Source organism: Saimiri boliviensis, chromosome 16, assembly GCF_048565385.1.
Source record: "Saimiri boliviensis isolate mSaiBol1 chromosome 16, mSaiBol1.pri, whole genome shotgun sequence".
In the NCBI taxonomy this organism is placed as follows: domain Eukaryota; kingdom Metazoa; phylum Chordata; class Mammalia; order Primates; family Cebidae; genus Saimiri; species Saimiri boliviensis.
Genome location: NC_133464.1, coordinates 88,356,914 through 88,375,086, shown reverse-complemented (window position 1 = coordinate 88,375,086; position 18,173 = coordinate 88,356,914). Strand labels below are relative to the sequence as shown.

Here is an 18,173-nt window from a genome sequence, read left to right as displayed (position 1 = left end):
AAATAAAACTGGGGAGCAGCATCACATTCTGTTTTTTAAAAGTAAACACTCTAAAAAAAATTTACATCAATTCCTTGAAGACAGAAAGCACTAATACAAACATACACAAAGAATTATGATTTCAGTATGGAAACTTTTGAGAGTGTTTTCCTTGAAAGACTATCATTGGGAAAATAGTTTTAAAAATTAATGTAACAGTATGTACTAATAGGCACAATTAAGTATCTGAATTAAATATTTTGAAAAACTTCACAATGATCATACATATTAATCTCAAAGGTTGGATAGAACTTCCTAAAGTGTTGCAGTAAAATGTCAGTGCAAGCAAGACCAAAGGTAATATTTAAATAAAGTTGTAAGTTCAGGGAGACAATAAAAAAACGGGATAGTAAATGTTACTTCTATGTTTCTATTGATGATTATATGCCACACAAAAACTTAACCAAAGTAGTGTAAGGTTTTACTAGCTTTCAAACATGTTACTATAAAATAAAGCCTCTACTGAAGGAAACAAATGCAATCGCTGTGTTAGGTGCCACCTGTTCACGGTAGACGTGCACTGCGCCTCTTTATCTCCCTGTATAAACTATCATTTTTAAAAATCCACTGCCAGCATGTCCAATTTCTCCAAATTCTTAAAAGACTACATTTGAAGCAAATAAATGGATAAACACTGCATTCAACTCTAAATACATACAATGCATTGCTTTTAATGTCTCTGATCACAATGAATTTACAACTGATGACACATCTGCATCTAACTGGCAGTGCTTTTTCTTTCTTAGCAACATTGGCGCCTCAAGATTTAATATAGTAGTTACAAAACGCCTTTTCAAAACAGATAACCAACCAATTTCCCTTTCAAAATGTTATTTACAACCAGCATTAACAAACACTAAATGAGAAAATGGTTTGCCTATATAAAGTCCCATTTATATAGTGACAGACTTTAATGGAAATGAAAAAAGGTATCATTTTTGCTATTGATATATTTAAATATAGTAAAAATTACAACTGAAAAACCTTGTTTTTATAGTATTTGATCCACACAAAGATATCTTCACACTCTCATATCAAGACAAAAAATTGTCAACTCTAAATTTAATAAGTATAATTTAAAATTCTGTGAAAAGAAAGTCACATTGCTGGTTTAGAAATACACAAAAACTTGAATGCTAATTACTTTATAGCTGAAGTCTGCACTAAATCATGACAGGTAATATTTTTGTCAAAAATATTTACTGAAACTGTGTGTTCATACGTAATGGACTTTTGTCCTCACCAAACAGAAGGAATCCACACAGGAAAAGAACACCATCATAAAATATTTTAACATTAGAATGCTGGTAACGATGGATACAAATTAAAAGCACAGAAAAATAACTGTAATTAATATATGTATATGCTATATACTAAGGTACCAAAGCATGCCATGGACAGTAATCCTAATTCTTGAACTACTTAAAAACTCTAATAAATCAAAGGCCGGGCGCGGTGGCTCACGCCTGTAATCCCAGCACTTTGGGAGGCCGAGGCAGGTGGATCATGAGGTCAAGAGATCGAGACCATCCTGGTCAACATGGTGAAACCCCGTCTCTACTAAAAACACAAAAAATTAGCTGGGCATGGTGGCATGTGCCTGTAATCCCAGCTACTCGGGAGGCTGAGGCAGGAGAATTGCCTGAACCAGGAGGCGGAGGTCCGAGATCGCGCCATTGCACTCCAGCCTGGGTAGAGCGAAACTCCGTCTCAAAAAAAAAAACTCTAATAAATCAACGTAAGATGTCACAAAATTTTCTTCATTGGCTGCCAGAACAAATGATACCAAATTATATTAAGTGTGAAGTTATCCTTGGGGCAGAAGTGTACATTACTGAATATAATCAAAATAATGTTTATGATACATTACCACTGCTCCATTATCTGGCATCATTGGAGTTCCCATATTTGCGGCTCCTTCTGGTCCCATGGCAGGACCAGGACCCATTGGTGGGCCGGGTATAGTTGCTCTGTTGTTCATATTCATACCCATCATTGGAGGAGGACCTTGGTTACCAGCAGGTGCTGGGCTAAACGCATCTATGTAAAACAATCTATACTTAGAGCTGTCCTATCTTAGTTTAGCAAACATTAAAAATTTAACAATATTTATGCAATCTATATACCAAGACCATTATCAAAATTATTTTCTCTGCTTGAGAATGGGATCTGCATTATCTACTCTGTAATACGGCATTACTTACACTCTAGAATTAGAATTTTCATCTCCAAGCCAAACATACCAAAAATCAATGAGGAAACTATCAATTATTTTAGGGCATTTGAGACTGTAACAGTTTGCAAGTTTTGAGACATAACTACTATTTGTTAGTCTGCTTTTAAACCAAAAAAATCCCTAAAAATGGAGGATTAGCACTTACAAAACCACTTTATTTTTTTTAAGCCATGGCTAAAAATATTAGCATGTAAATTATGCTAGGTTGCCAGAGAGAAAATCATTTCCTGCAATATATAAATAAAGATCATTATAACTAACCTCTCATCTTAGTTCCTTTTTTTCCTCCCTGAGTGTATGGAATACCCTGCTCTAAATTACAGGAGGAACTTTTTTTTAACTTTTTATATTGAAATATGGAATCTACACAAAAATACTGAAATGAACTTGTTTTTAAAAGCAACAGCAACCAAATACGGATAAAATATTAATATAGCATCTGGATCTTTCTGACAAGTTTAAATTCCATCAAAGGGAACAATCTGATATATTTCAAGTTTTTTCATTAAAAAATCCACCTACCTCATACTAATTTTAAGTGTTTGTGTTTTAATACTACATATATGATGCAACACATTTTTAGTTATTTTCTTTGAAAATCTTTCCCTAAGTGTTTGTACTTGTTTAACATTAAAAATTCACAGCAGGCCGCACATGGTGGCTCACGCCTATAACCCCAGCACTTTAGGAGGCCGAGGCGGGTGGATCACAAGGTCAAGAGATCGAGACCATCCTGGTCAACGTGGTGAAATCCTGTCTCTACCAAAAATACAAAAATTAGCTGGGCGTGGTGGCACGCGCCTGTAGTCCCAGCTACTCAGGAGGCTGAGGCAGAATTGCTTGAACCCAAGAGGCGGAGGTTGCGGTGAGCCGAGATCACACCATTGCACTCCAGTCTGGGTAAGAACAGCGAAACTCTGTCTCGAAAAAAAAAAAAAAAAATTTTTTTTCACAACAGGCTGGGCACAGTTGCTCACGCCTATAATCCGTAGCACTTCGGAAGGCAGAAGCAGATGGATCACCCAAGGTCGGGAGTTCAAGACGAGACTGACAGACTTGGAAACACCCCATCTCTACTAAAAATACAAAATTAGCCAGGCGTGGTGGCACATGCCTGTAATCCCAGCTACTAGGGAGGCTGAGACAGGAGAATCGCTTGAACCCAGGAAGCAGAGGTTACGGTGAGCCAAGATTGTGCCATTGCACTCCAGCCTGGGCAACAAGAGTGAGACTCCATCTCAAAAAAACAAAAAACAAAACAAACAAACAAAAAATTCATAACAAAGCCATTCTAATTTAGGGTTTTCTTCTAGTATTTCATTATATAGGTCAATTTTCTGACAGTAAGAACTCAGCTTTTCAAATATACATTATAAAACGGAGTTTTCATTCAAACCCACAACTCTACCCACTACCTAATGCAGATGAAATCTCTATATGGCTGAGTCCAGGGAGCAGCTGAGTAGCAGTCTGATTCCCTACCAGCCCCTGGCATCATACTTCTGTTCTTTGAATATAATACCCAGGAACCTAGCAACTTCATAGGAAGGAATTATTTCCTTCAGCCCATAATGTTCTTGTTGATAAATATACTTTATGCAAGAATATTTCCACTACTTCAGGACAGCCCTAAATAGCTCTTTCTTTCCCCACTTTTTTTTTTTTTTTTTTTTTTTGGAGAAGGAGTCTTGCTCTGTCACCAGGCTGGAGTGCAGTAGTGCAATCTCGGCTCACTGCAACCTCCGTCTCCCAAGTTCAAGTGATTCTCCTACCTCAGCTTCCCAAGTACTGGAACTATAGGCATGCGCCACCGTGCCTGGCTAATTTTTTTAGTTTTAGTAGAGATAAGAGTGTCATAGTGTTAGCCAGGATTGTCTCATTCTCCTGACTTCGTGATCTGCCCACGTTGGCCCTCCAAAGTCCTGAGATTAAAGGCATGAGCCACCATGCTCAGCCTAAATAGCTGCTTTTAGTAATTTCTACAATCTAGAAATGAAGAGAGTATAAGAACAGTATCTAAGAGGCATCTTACTCAACTATCCCCCAGGAAACAAATTAAGTTTCTTTTTCCTCTCTTTCTCTTTAATAGAATGTAATTTTACAATGGTGGCTTTGGAAAATAACTATACAACTGTGGGTATAAAAAAATAATAATAGGCTGGGCGCGGTGGCTCAAGCCTGTAATCCCAGCACTTTGGGAGGCCGAGGTGGGTGATCATGAGGCCAAGAGATCGAGACCATCCTGGTCAACATCCGTCTCTACTAAAAATACAAAACATTAGTTGGGCATGGTGGCATGTGCCTGTAATCCCAGCTACTCAGGAGGCTGAGGCAGGAGAATTGCCTGAACCCAGGAGGCGGAGGTTGCGGTGAACCGAGATCGCGCCATTGCACTCCAGCCTGGGTAACAAGAACGAAACTCCGTTTCAAAAAAAAAAAAAAAATAATAATAATAATAATAATAATATTCCCAACTAACAGTAGTTAACTAAGAGCCTTACTTTTAGTACTCATATCTTCTACCACATAGCCATAAATAAATTTTAAGATCTAAGAAATGTTAGCATTATCTGGTTACTTGAGTGGTAGCATTATAATGTATGTTTCACTTTTTTACGCTCTAGTGATACACCAGAAAATCTGCTGCCACTTTCCATCAACATAATTTGATGAGACTATGATGGTTTTACCTTCTCAACAATTCAACTGAATTACAATGATTAGTAACTCTGTAAAACCAAAAGACTGAAGAGAAAATTAGATGAACTCGACTGAGAGTAAATGCTAAAATGTAAATAGGTTCTCTGGTGAATAAAATGTCACAAAAAATTTAAATTCTTTTCAATTCCTAACTAAGGACTCTAAAAACATATTCTTATATTTCTTCTAATAAAATAACAGGGTATCTCTGCACCATCAGAAACGGTTTTAAGTTTTATACTATTTTAAAGTTTAGCTCTGATGTTAATGTCACTCTAATAATGACAAGCGCCTTTTAAACTGCCTATAATCTATAATAACCTTATTCTTAAAATCCTCAAAGTTACATGGATTATGTTAAATACCATCCCAGAATTTATTCTAAAAAAGAGACATAAATATTGGACCACTTGGACATTATTATACTCAATTACGCTTCTTCATTTAGAACGTAGACACTCTTGGTTCATTATTTCATGTATCCACTGCTGTAACTTCACAATTAAGTTCTTAATGGGCAAGGGCCATGTTTCTTGCTTCCTGCATATACCAGAGATATTCACTAACTACTTGCTGGTAAAATGTGACAAAGTAAAGAGCAATATATGACTCTATATTATCTGATTAGTTTTATTGAAAAACTGGCAAGAGAAGTTTAAGAAAAAAAGCGATCGTTGAAAATGTTCATTCCACACATGACATGTTTTAAGTTTCATTTGATAGACCATTATGCTAAGAACATACTTGATTTTGTAAATGAGTGTGCATATTAAGTACATTGTTTGCCATGGCAGTGTAATCTTTAAAACAATATGTACATTTAAGTTATATAAAGATTTTTGCTTCATGACAGCTTTTGTGGAACAATGTAATGTGGGACAGCTTTTATGGGGCAAATAACTTAACAAAATTTAATTCCTTACCCAATTTTTAAATGTATGACATTTCAGATTTCAAATTTAGTAAGGCCTACGATAGGCCACATTTGTTTTTCCTTCAGGTTATTTACTTGGCATTATTTCCCTTGCAATTGGCTATACAAGCAAATCCATACTAAAGTTGCTAATATAGGTACTTTCTTAAAAACTCTTGTCAACTCTAAACCATGCACCCATTTCTACGAAAAATACAAAAAATAAGCCAGGAGTGGTGGTGAGCACCTGTAGTCCCAGCTACCTGGTGAGGTGGGAGGATCACTTGAGCCCAGTAGCTAAGGTTTCAGTAAGCAGAGACTGCGTCACTGTACTCCAAACTGGGCAATAAAGTGAGGTCCTGCCTCAAAAAAAACCAAAGCCAATTAGAAAGCATAAAATTTGATTTTAAAACTACAAAGACAGAGCTGTATTACACCATACAATGACTAAACTAGTTTCAAGCTGTATTCCACCTGGTTTATATGTTTCTTTCATTAAGCCTATGAATGTATAATACATCTTTTAGCCTTAAAACAAAAACAAAATGAGAATTTTCTTCCCAGGTATTTATTTTTAATATAATTGTATTGTATTCCAGGTTAATGGATGTAAGAGATTTCACCTTTAGAAATGCTAGTTTTGTAATTTGAGTTTCTTACTCATATGTAGATACCACAAATAGCATATACAGTCCCCCCAAAAATGGTAAGTTACAAAAGCCTTTTGCTTCAAATCCCTACCTCCCATGTTTATTGCTCCACGGGGACCCATATCACCCATTCTCATTTCCTGTTCTCTCTGTAAGTAAACATAGTTGTCACAGTCAACCTATTGATCTTATGACTTTACATTTCCCATCTAAAATCAAAAAAAAAAAAAAAAAAAAAAAAGTGAATTGGGACATAATTTTCCGTTCAAAATTCTGAAAATTTTCCATCATCACATACTTAAGAACACTGAAAAGAAAATTCAGTCTCCCAGGCTTAATATATACAACAAGTGCTTAGAGCACCCAGTTTATACTGCAAGATTAGATTACCAATGAATCAGATTATATAAAATCTACCACAGATTACTTTCAATGTGTTTATTCCAATAGATGAAAGACATATGCCTAGATTCCAAGCAAAGGAAAATCTAGTAATAATAACCACCAGGGCCAATTATTTCCTCCTCACAGGTCGCTGAAGTCTTAAAATAGAAATGACCATTAACAAGTTCCTACTGAAATGTATTCAAACATATAACCACAAATAGCTTTAGGGAATTCTGCTAAAAATAAAGTTAAAGACAACATTCATTGCCTAAATGTTACAATTCATTTGTGTATTTTTATTCATCTATTCAAGCATTATTCCATTAAGGGACTACAGATAGCCCACACAAGCAATTATTGAAAGCTCAACACAGCATTGCTTTAACTGAGCAGTAATTTTACTTGAAAACCTGAATCAAAGTATTACACAGTTAACTATAGAACAGAAATATTCAAAACATTTGAGATTCCATTACAGAAACTGCTTCCTAAAATCTCTTCATTTACCAACAACAGTTACATAGAATTAACTTCCACGAAATCTCTTAAGTAAAATTACTCAAGATAACATATCAAAATTGCAATTTTCACTTTGACTTGATGACCATTTCCAGTAACAGAAAACTGTTAAATGCAGCAATCATGAAAAACATTCCATTATGAGACAAAAGCAGCAATGTTTAAAGAAAGTATAATTACTGTACTTTTAAAAAGCCTATCTTATTAAAATCTAAATGTTCATTTAAAGTTACATTTTATAATACAAAATACTGTTGAAAAGCATCTATAAAGCTGGAAATAAAGAAAATAAAAGCCTATGATGGAAACCTAATTGCTATTAAGTCACATATGACTCCTTTAAAAAACTGTCTGTCTAACTTAAAAAACAGAGATGCCCTGGCTACCACACTCCATTCTTGCACCGCAGTTATTTAAAACAAAAAATAAAAAAAAGAAAAGAGAGATGCCCAAAGCTTACAATGAATAAAGCTATTATACTCAAAGACACCATCATGAAGAGATAAAATGTTTTCTCTCACATTAGAACATTTAAATACCAATCTTCCTAAAAGCTGCTTTTAAAAAATGTTTTCTTAAGAGATCCTTGCTCTGTTACCCTGGCTGCAGTGCCGTGGCATCATCATAGCTCACTGCAGCCTCGAACTCCTAGGCTCAAGTGATCCTCCTGCCTCAACTTCCCAAATAGGTAGGACAATAAGCATGCACCATCATGCCTGATGAATTGTTTCATTTTTTTTTTGTAGAGATGAGGTCTCTCTATGTTGCCCAGGCTGGTCTCTAACTACTGGGCTCAAGCAATCCTCCTGCCTCAGCCTTACGAAGTGCTGGGATTACAAGGGTGAACCATCAGGCCCAGCCTAAAAGCCGTATTTTCACTTTCCTAAAAATAAATTTCTCATCATAAAATTTTTGGCCATTAACGGATATTATTACTGACCTGCAAAAAAAGCTAAACTGAGGCCAGACTTGGTGGCTCATGCCTGTAATCCTAGTACTTTGGGAGGTGGGCAGATCACCTGAAGTCAGGAGTTCAAGACCACCCTGGCCAACATGGTAAACCCCTGTCTCTACTAATAATACAAAAAAAAATAGCTAGACAATAGTGCCACATGCCTGTAATCCTAGCTACTCAGGAGGCTGCGGCAGGAGAACTGCCTGAACCCGGGAAACAGAGGTTGCAGTGAGCCTGCGCAACAAGAATGAAACTCTATCTCCAAAAAAAAAAGGCTAGACTGTAAGATAAAATTGGCTACTCATCAAGTATTATATTTAAAAAATTATTTTAAAATAAAACTTATGTTATCACTACTTCGAATAAATCAAATTGCCATTTATTTATCACTACTTAGAAACTACTAAGTTCTTAGAACCTACTGATCAAAGTGAGGAATGCTTCAACACACCCAAAATCTTTCAGCTATAAAAATAGTATCTACAGCATCTAGGTAAGTATCTGTAACAAGTAAATATAACAGATATTTTGTTGTTGAGAGGCTGGTTACACACCAGCATCATTGAGTAAAATACAGGGATTTTATAACCATGACTTTTGGGGAGCACAGGAGTTCAATTTATACTTTTACTTTTGAATTTGTCTTCACAATGAACGGTCAGGAGTTCAGTATCTAACCACTAAGAGAGGGTAATTATTTACAATCTCACTGCTTGAGATTTCAATATTATACACACCCCTTATATATACCCTAATACCTTAACTATTGGCCTATGATTCACTGCTGGGAAAGGGGGCATAAACAATCTTTTTTATCATCTCTTTATATTTTCAGCTCTATGTATCACTCTCTAGAATAACTTTCTAGAATAGTATAAGCTTTATTATTCACAAAGCACCTTCTTTTATTAAATCCATTGTCATTAAGAGAATTTCATGGGAAATGTATTAATGTACTGAAAATATCTATGGTTTTAAGTCAACTATTAAATACAAACATCCCCCTTCTGGTGGTGTTTTATAAATCGGTACAAGTTCCAAAATACCTTTCTCCAAATGAGATAAGCAGAGTATCTTAGAATACTTCATGCTACTATAGCATATTACTGTATTAAAATACCAATTCATGAGGTATATTACAGCGTTTTTCACTAAATACATACATATACTTGTATTTAGTAATGTTAACAGTATCTTAAAGATGATTACTAAATACTATTTTATACAGCTTTGCTCTTAAGACAGTATAATGTGATGACATCATTTTGTAACTATTTTAGAAGGAACAAAAGAAGTTTTCAGCTTCCTAGTCATAGCTTCAGGCCGTTACTTTCTAGAAACCCACCACTACAAACTTCCAGTAAAATGTAAAAAAAGATAGAGATTATATTAAGATGACTTTGTAAAATGAAATACAGTATTTTTCACTATCACTAAATCTGTCAAATATCAGTAAGAACCACTTGAAGAAATTCACAACTGTGTGCCCACCCAACAAGCAAGACACAAGACCCTTACTTCCCCCTATGAATGACTTTTAATAATATTTCAAATTGGAGTTTAAGTCAGAACCAGTGCGTTATATGTGTTATTTTTACAAATTTAAATAATGCTTTATTACTTTACAAAAATTAAGAGTTGTGGTTTAAGCCAAAACAACTTTATTTGTAACCCACATTCTCAAAAGTCTGCAGTGCGCTAAAATAAAGCTATGATGAAAACTCAGTTTTATGTTATGGATTCAACTCTGTGAAGTAGGTCTACTGTTATCTCATTTTAGAGATACTGAAACTGAGGCACAAAGCTGTTGAATAACTTAGTCAACGTCATATGAATAGTAAGTGGCTGAGCTAGCCTCTGTGATTCTGCTAAAATAGAGTTCATAAAGCCTTTAACATTCACAAGATACTTTCATTCTTCAAAAATTCCAACGTATCTCCATGTCCCATACGGTCAAAAAATAAAAAATAAAATAAAAAAAGAATTCCAACAGTCAAAGCCTAACAAAAGGCGAGATTTTTAACTTATCTTTGCAGTATGCCTTTCCATGAAAAGAATTATACATATGTATTCCTGAAAAGCTTGTAATTCAAATGTACTTAAATTAACAGATGACCAAAACAGGAAGCAACTAATTCCCAGAACCACAGGTGAAAACAGCGTTACGGCATTACAGCAGTTCTTAACGTGGAGGTCATGGAGTACTAAGAGTCTCCAAGACTCACAAAGTACACAATCATACTATTTTATATTTTCCTAGCACTAAGATATAGTTAGTTATAATACTGTCATCAGGCTTTTCTCTGTATCAACATTTAAATTAATTTAAATTAATAACCTAATTTAAAGGAATGACTTACAAAGTACTCAGGTAAAGTTAAAGTGCAGTATGACCACATAAACCTGGGGATACACTCACTGAACTAAGTAAAAACTGCTTTAACTGCATCAACTGGAACATTTAATGATCAATCAAAAGAAGTATTCATTTAACACTTTATCAGTATAAACTCTTGTTTGAGTGAATGCAATCTTAATGGCCACAAACAACATTCTTTTTTAGGTCACAGTCAAAATTCTTTATTGATAAAGACCTCTCATGTTTATCTCAAAAGAAGCTTTAAGAATTGTCTAGGAATCACCACATGCCATTTAGGTTCTATGTCTCAAAAAAAGAAAATGCTGAAATAATGTAGAACATTTAAATCCACTAAAATATATGTAATTCTAGAGAAAAACATAGTAAGTTCTGACAAACAATAGGATTCAGTCTTTTTAATCAATTAGGAATATTTAAATATTCCTAAAAATAAGTTCCCTAGAAAAAAATATTTAGCAATTGAAAACATTTTAGTGTGAGCAAACTGCATTCTATTACCTTTCCTTTCACTAGAGAAGTTTACATAAAAGATCAATAAGGTAGTAATAACCAGTTAAACTTTGATGAGAAAGATTAAATAATAACTGTTAGCAACCAGAAATATTAGCTAACAAATTGTAGACACAAAGAATGAAGCAAAAATCAATTACATAAAATATTCATAGGTATTTTTAAAAACCTCAAGAGATTAGGCCTCTTTGCCAAGAAAGTATTAACTCATGAAAAAGTATTAAGATAATGAAGGGTGTATATCAACAAATTAATCTTCTCTAATAAAAGTAAACTGGGTCAGACGTGGTAGCTCACACCTGTAATCTGAGCACTGTGGGAGGCTCAGGTGGGCTGATTACTTGAAGTCAGGAGTTCAAGACTGGCCTGGCCAACATGGTGAAACCCCATCTCTACTAAAAATACAAAAAAAGTAAAGCAAGGCACAGTAGCTCATGCCTGTAATCCCAGCACTTTGGGAGGCTGAGGCAGGCAGATGATTTGCAGTCAAGAATTCAAGACCATCCTGGAAAACATGATGAAGCCCTGTCTCTACTAAAAATATAAAAAATTAGCCATGTGTGGTAACACATGTCTGTAATCCCAGCTACTCAGGAGGCTGAGGCAGTAGAACAAAGCTGGGCACCATGGCTCAATAATCCCAGCATTTTGGGAGGCCAAGACAGGCAGATCATCTGAGGTCTGGAGTTCAAGACCAGCCTGGTCAACATGGTGAAATGCCATCTCTATTAAAAACACAAAAAATCAGTAGGGTGTGGTGGCAGGTGCCTGTAGTCCTAGCTACTCGGAAGGCTGAGGCAGGAGAATAGCTTGAACACACGAAGAAGAGGCTGCAGTGAGCTGAGATTGCACCACTGCACTCTAGCCAGGTAGCCGGCTGTGGCAGTGGCAGTGCACACCTGTAATCCCAACTACTCAGAAGGCTGAGGCAGGAATATCACTTGAACTCAGGAGGCAGAGGTTGCAGTAAGCCAAGATCGTGCCACTGCACTCCAACCTGGGCAACAGAGGGAGACTCTGCTTTTTTTTTTTTTTTTTTTAAAAAAAGAGTAAATAAGGGTCAGGCATGGTGTCTAATCTCAGGGCTTTGGGGGATCAAGGCAAGAGGTTCCTTTAAGGTCAGGTATTCAAGGTTATGGTGACCTATGATTGTGCTACTGTGCTCCAGCCTGGGTGACAGAATCAGACCTGGCTCCAAAAAAAAGTTTTTTAAGTTTTATACTGAAGAGGAAAAACATACACATTCCTATTGATACAGCTCAATAGCATGTAAACTTTCCAACATAACCAACAGTGAATGCTTGGAAAACTTAACATTTAAATTCAGGCAATTAAAAACAATAATTTCCAATATACTGCATTATTTGCTACTAGTTAAGGAGGGGGTAAATAGTTTTAAAAAATAAGACTCCATGTATGTATGTATATGTTTATACATACACACACATACCCAAAGGCGGGTTTTCTCCCCTTAATACATGCATTCCTAAATATCTTCACCCATGAATATTTGGGAAAATATTCCTCAGTTACATGATTATTAAAATGAAACTTTACATTGTATGTCATTGGTAAATTGTAAATTACATTGACGGAACTACAAATTAAAATGAGATAGCACTACAAAACCTATTAGAATGGGGACAATCTGAAACACTGACAACAACAAACGCTGGCAAAGATGTGATGCAACAAGAACTTTAACTTATTGCTGAAGGAAATACAAATGGGTGTAACCACTTTGTAAAACAGTCTGGCCATTTCTGAGAAAATTAAACATACTCTTACCATCTGATACAGCAATATCACTCTTTGCTTTTTACCCAAAGGAGGTGCAAACTTATGGCTACGCAAAAACCTACACATGAATGTTTACAGCAGCTTGATTCACAATTGCTAAAACCTGGAAGCAACCAAGATGTTCTTTAGTAGGTGAATGGATGAACTGTGGTACAGCCAGACAAAGTATTATTGAGCGTTAAAAAGAAATGAGCTACCAATTCATGAAAAGACACAGAGGAAACTTGAACAGTGTATATTGTTAGGCGAACAGAAGCCAATCTGAAGAGACTACATACTGTATGACTCCAACTACATGACATTCTGGAAAAGGCTAAACTATGGAGACAATAGAAGGTTCAGTGGTTGCCAAGGGTTAGGAGGATGGGATAAAGAAGCAGAGCACAGAAGATTTTTAAGGAGGTGAAAATACTCTGTATGATACTGTAATGGTAGTTCATGTCATAGATTTGTCAAAATCCTCAGAATGTACACCCAGAGGAAATCTAAAGGTAAACTATAGACTTTGGTTGATAAGAACGTGTCAACACAGCTTCAGCAACTGGTTTTATCATTGTGGTAAAACATTTAGATAGCGGGAGAAGCTGTATGTACATGACACAGGACATATGGGAAATCTCTGTACATTCCACACAATCTTGCTGTGAACCTAAAGTTCCTTTGAAAAAGACTACTAAAATATTGAAACTTTAAAATGAATCCTTTTGAATAATCAATTACATTAAAAACAAACGAACCAAAAAAACGCCAGGCGCAGTGGCTCACACCTGTAATCCCAGCACCTTGGGAGGCTGAGGTGGGTAGATCATGAGGTCAGGAGTTCAAGATCAGCCTGGCCAAGATAGTGAAAAATAAAAATACAAAAACTAACTGGGCACAGTGGCAGGAGTCTGTAATCTCAGGTGCTCAGAAGGCTGAGGCAGGAGAATTTCTTGAACAGGGGCGGCAGAGGTTGCAGTGCCTCTACCGAGATGGAGCCACCACACAGAGTCATACTCTGTCTCAAAAAAAAAAAAAAAAAAAAAGATGTAGTCTCACTCTGTTGCCCAGGTTAGACTATACTCTCTGGGCTCAACTGATCCTCCTGCCTCAGGCTCCCACATAGCTAGGACTAAAATCATGCCTCTACACCCAGCTAATTACATTTGAATTTATACTGCAAGGTTTAGCCATGAAACAAAAGTAGTAGTTACTTGTTAAATACTAAATTAGAAATAGAGGCAATGACAAATAAAAGTAGGGTAACTTACTGTGTTCATTACTTGACATCTGCCTCTTAAAACAAATACATTCAACAGTGTATTTTAAAAGCCTGGTTCAAGTAATTGAGTAAATAAATTACTCTGATATTACTGTCAAATTCAACTGAACGTGTATCAAAATTAATGGCTGTTTTTTAATACATAGGGTGGCTCTCTAACAGAAGATCAATTAAATGTAAACACAATCTAGCATACATCACAGAAGGAAATATGTATTTTACATAAAATTGTTAAGGAAACTTCTATTCAGCTGAGATTTTTCTTTTAAGAGATGGACCTCTTGCTTTGTTGCCAAAGCTGGCCTCGAATTACTGGGCTCAACTGATCTTCCCACCTCAGCCTCCCAAGTAGCTGGGACTACAGGCACACACCACTGCTCCTAAGAATTTTATTTATAATGAATATACCTGAGGGCATTTTTAAGATTACCATTTTCAACTGTCATTGTAAACTCACTCTAAAGAGGTGCTTTTAAAACCTAAAATTGATTAGTAGTACTTAATTGTTCTTCAGAACTCCTAAAAAAAAAAAAAAAAGGAGCAAGGATATCAACTGTAAGACAAACAATACTAGCAATAAAATCTTACCAAAGCTCACATACTGGTGACTGGTTTGCATTTCTTGATCCATAACCTCTTTCTTATCCAATGCATTTCCTTACCGAAGTAAAACTATCACAACTGGCCAGGTCAAGGTATGAAAGATGAAACAAACAAACAAATAGAAACTGCGCAAGCAGCAATTCCAAATTGGTCCCATCAACAGAAAAACGCAGAAAAGACGAAAACAAGGCATAGGAGGCCAGTGCATGATGAGTTAAGTACATGTTTTATACAGGAGGATACCCATTTCTGTTTGTGATACTAGGCATTAGCTAAGTCATCTTAATTTACCATGGGCGTTGAAATTGTGATAAATACATATTTTCTTCTAAGTAGCTAGCTCAAAGCAACAGATTCAAATACATAGTCAGTTTTTAAACATTTAAGTGATACCAAAATAAAAATCAAAGTTATTTAAAATTTGCAATTATAAAACAAACTACTGTAACAGTAATATCAATTGGTTAAAATCAAATGTAGGAAAAACAATAATAAACCAAATGTAAGACTTAAGAAAACTATGGTTCTGTGTCGCTTGTGCTGGAAAAAAAAAAAAAGAAAAAAGAAAACTATGGTAAACTTACAACCAGAAAAGCCAGGGTTTGAAACACAGTGCACAATATAGTCTAAGATATCATTAAGAAAAGAAGCAAACTTACCCATAAAACTTTCAGTTACTTGAAATTTGTAAAAGCCTTTGAAAGTTTGTAATTATAATTATCAATCTAACTCAAATAACTGCATCTCATCAGAAGATGCTTACAACCCCACGTTCCTATAGCCTACCTCTCAGTAGTAGTTATTTAATACTGAACATAGACAGACATTATCACTTTTTAGTTTTAGTACAAAGTTCTAACATTTTAGATGATACTACAATGATACTACCCTCACTATGAAGTACAGAGGATCTTAGACACTAACTAGCCTAAAACATACTTTACTGTCACTATGTAGAACAAGCACTTGTAAGGTGGCTCCAAATACATTAAACGAGTTGCAAAGCAGAAGTAACAAGTTCAATTTTTATGCCTTCCTAGGATCTTGTTATTAATTCAAACTATTAAATGGTTAAAATTATTAGTTGTATTACATATTAGACAATGCGCAAGATATGTTTATATTAGTTAATCACATCTATTTGCCGGTCTGGACTCTCCTCTTCTCCAATTGCTCAAAAAACGTTAACATTAGCTAAAAAAATCTTCCCATTCTGAACCAAAAATTATTAGAAGAACTTACCATTTCAAATGAAAAGACATGAGGTATACCTACAACACAGCAGGAATAATAAACAAATCACATCATTTTATGAACACACACACACACACATATATACACACAAAAGTACCCCACAATAGTGCCAAGACTATTTAATGACAAGCTGGACATCCTCAGTAGAGAATTTCATTTTCTAACTCTCAGAATGTTTGAGCTGTTTCTTTTAACATTAGTACTCTAAGTACTCAGAACCTAAAATTGTCCAACATTCTCCATATCCTCTACAGTGCTCAGCACCATGTTTTGAATACAGGAAACAGTGAACAAATTTTTCTTCCTAAATGGAAACCTCCCAGTCTTCCTGTAAGTCTAATACTCTGAAGTAAAAAATTAGGTGTATTGAAAACCAAGCACAACAAAAATTGTTTATTTGGCTGCTTTTAAAAATTACTCTTCATTATGTAATCAAATATGAAGTCTATAAAAATATAACAGCAGTTGTACCTCAATGCTACCTGTATTTTCCAAAGTACCAAATGTTTAATATCTGAGGCATTAATATTCAATAAATGTCAAGGTTTGGTGATCTATACAGTCTGAAAACCGTAACTGAGCTGCACTGGTACTTGAAAAACAAGTCACCAAAGAGCTAGTTAATTACCTCAACTTACATCTAAGTAACTATAACATGACAAACATAAAATTCTTGACCTCAAAATTAATTCGGAGAACACGATGAGTAGATAACAAACTTCAGGAAAAAAAAAATAGAATACAACTTGATAAGTATTAAGAATAAATTATATTAAACATAAAAAGGACCAGGTATAGTAGCTCACACCTGTAATCCCAGCACTTTGGAAGGCAGAGGCAGGAGCACTGCTTTTAGCCCAAGAGTTTGAGATTAGCCTTGGGAACACAGAGAGAAGACGCCATCTCTACAAAAGAATATTTTTCTTCAGGAGGAGCTGGTGTCACACACCTGTAGTCCCAACTACGTGGGAGGCTAAGGCAAGAGAATCACTTGAGGCCAGGAGTTCAAGGTCACAGGGAGCTACGATCACGCCACTGTACTCCAACCTGTGTGACACAGCGAGAGCCTGTTTTAAAAAAATTTTTGGCTAGGTGCAGTGGCTTATGCCTGTTATCTCAGCACCTTAGGAAGCCAAGGCAGGCAGATCACCTGAAGAAAGCAGTTTGAGACCAGCCTGGCCAACCTGGTAAAACCCTGTCTCTACTAAAAATACAAAAATTAGCTAGGTGTGGTGGCGGGCACCTGTAATCCCAGCTATTTGGGAGGCTGAGGCAAGAGAATCACTTGTACCTGGGAGGCGGTAGTTGCAGTGAGCTGAGAACATGCCACTGTACTCTACCCTGAGTGACAAGAGTAAAACTCCGTCCCCCCGCCAAAAAAAAATTCTGGCCATGCACAGTCGCTCATGCCTATAATGCCAGAACTTTGAGAGCCCAAGGCAGATGGAGGTCAGGAGTTCAAGACCGGCCTGGCTAACATGGTGAAATCCCATCTCTACTAAAAACACAAAAATTAGTTGGGTGTGGTGGCATGCACCTCTAATCTCAGCTACCTGGGATGCTGAGGCATGAGAATTGCTTGAACCCAGGAGGCAGAGGTTGCAGTGAGTTGAGATCACACCACTGCACTCCAGTCTGGGCAACAGAGACTCCATCGTTAAAAAATTTTTTCTTTTTCGTATTTTTTAATGAAAACGATCACATTTGGGGTGAGGAATCAGAAGAAACACATGAGCTGAGTCTGAATAGACAGTCTCCAAAAGGAAAAAGGAAGACATGATAATTTTTCTGGATTATGAACCTCTCTGAAACTCTAATGGAAGGTAAGACCAAAAAAAAGTTAATCAATAAAATTAGGTGCCTTCTGACAAACTATGCATACAGTGTAAGAGATTCAGTAATCGTTTCCAAGTAGTCATTCAGAAAAGATTTACAAATAGAAATGATAAAATAGAGAAAGGAAAAC

General features: G+C 35.9%; 1 protein-coding gene across 4 annotated transcripts in view; it reads right to left on the bottom strand.

Moving 5' to 3' along the window:
• The window catches only part of PSPC1 (paraspeckle component 1), a 115,689-nt gene that overhangs the window by 29,074 nt on the left and 68,442 nt on the right, over nt 1-18,173 (bottom strand). Inside the window, exons 7-8 of one of the 4 annotated variants that reach the window (XM_039473393.2) lie at nt 6,630-6,687; nt 1,910-2,079 (exon numbers count right to left, since the gene is read on the bottom strand). The exons of the other annotated variants lie outside the window; for them this stretch is intronic. Of the exons in view, the coding sequence (XP_039329327.1) occupies nt 1,910-2,079; nt 6,630-6,687 (228 nt within the window). The remainder of the gene's footprint in view (nt 1-1,909; nt 2,080-6,629; nt 6,688-18,173) is intronic. 4 annotated transcript variants of the gene reach the window in all.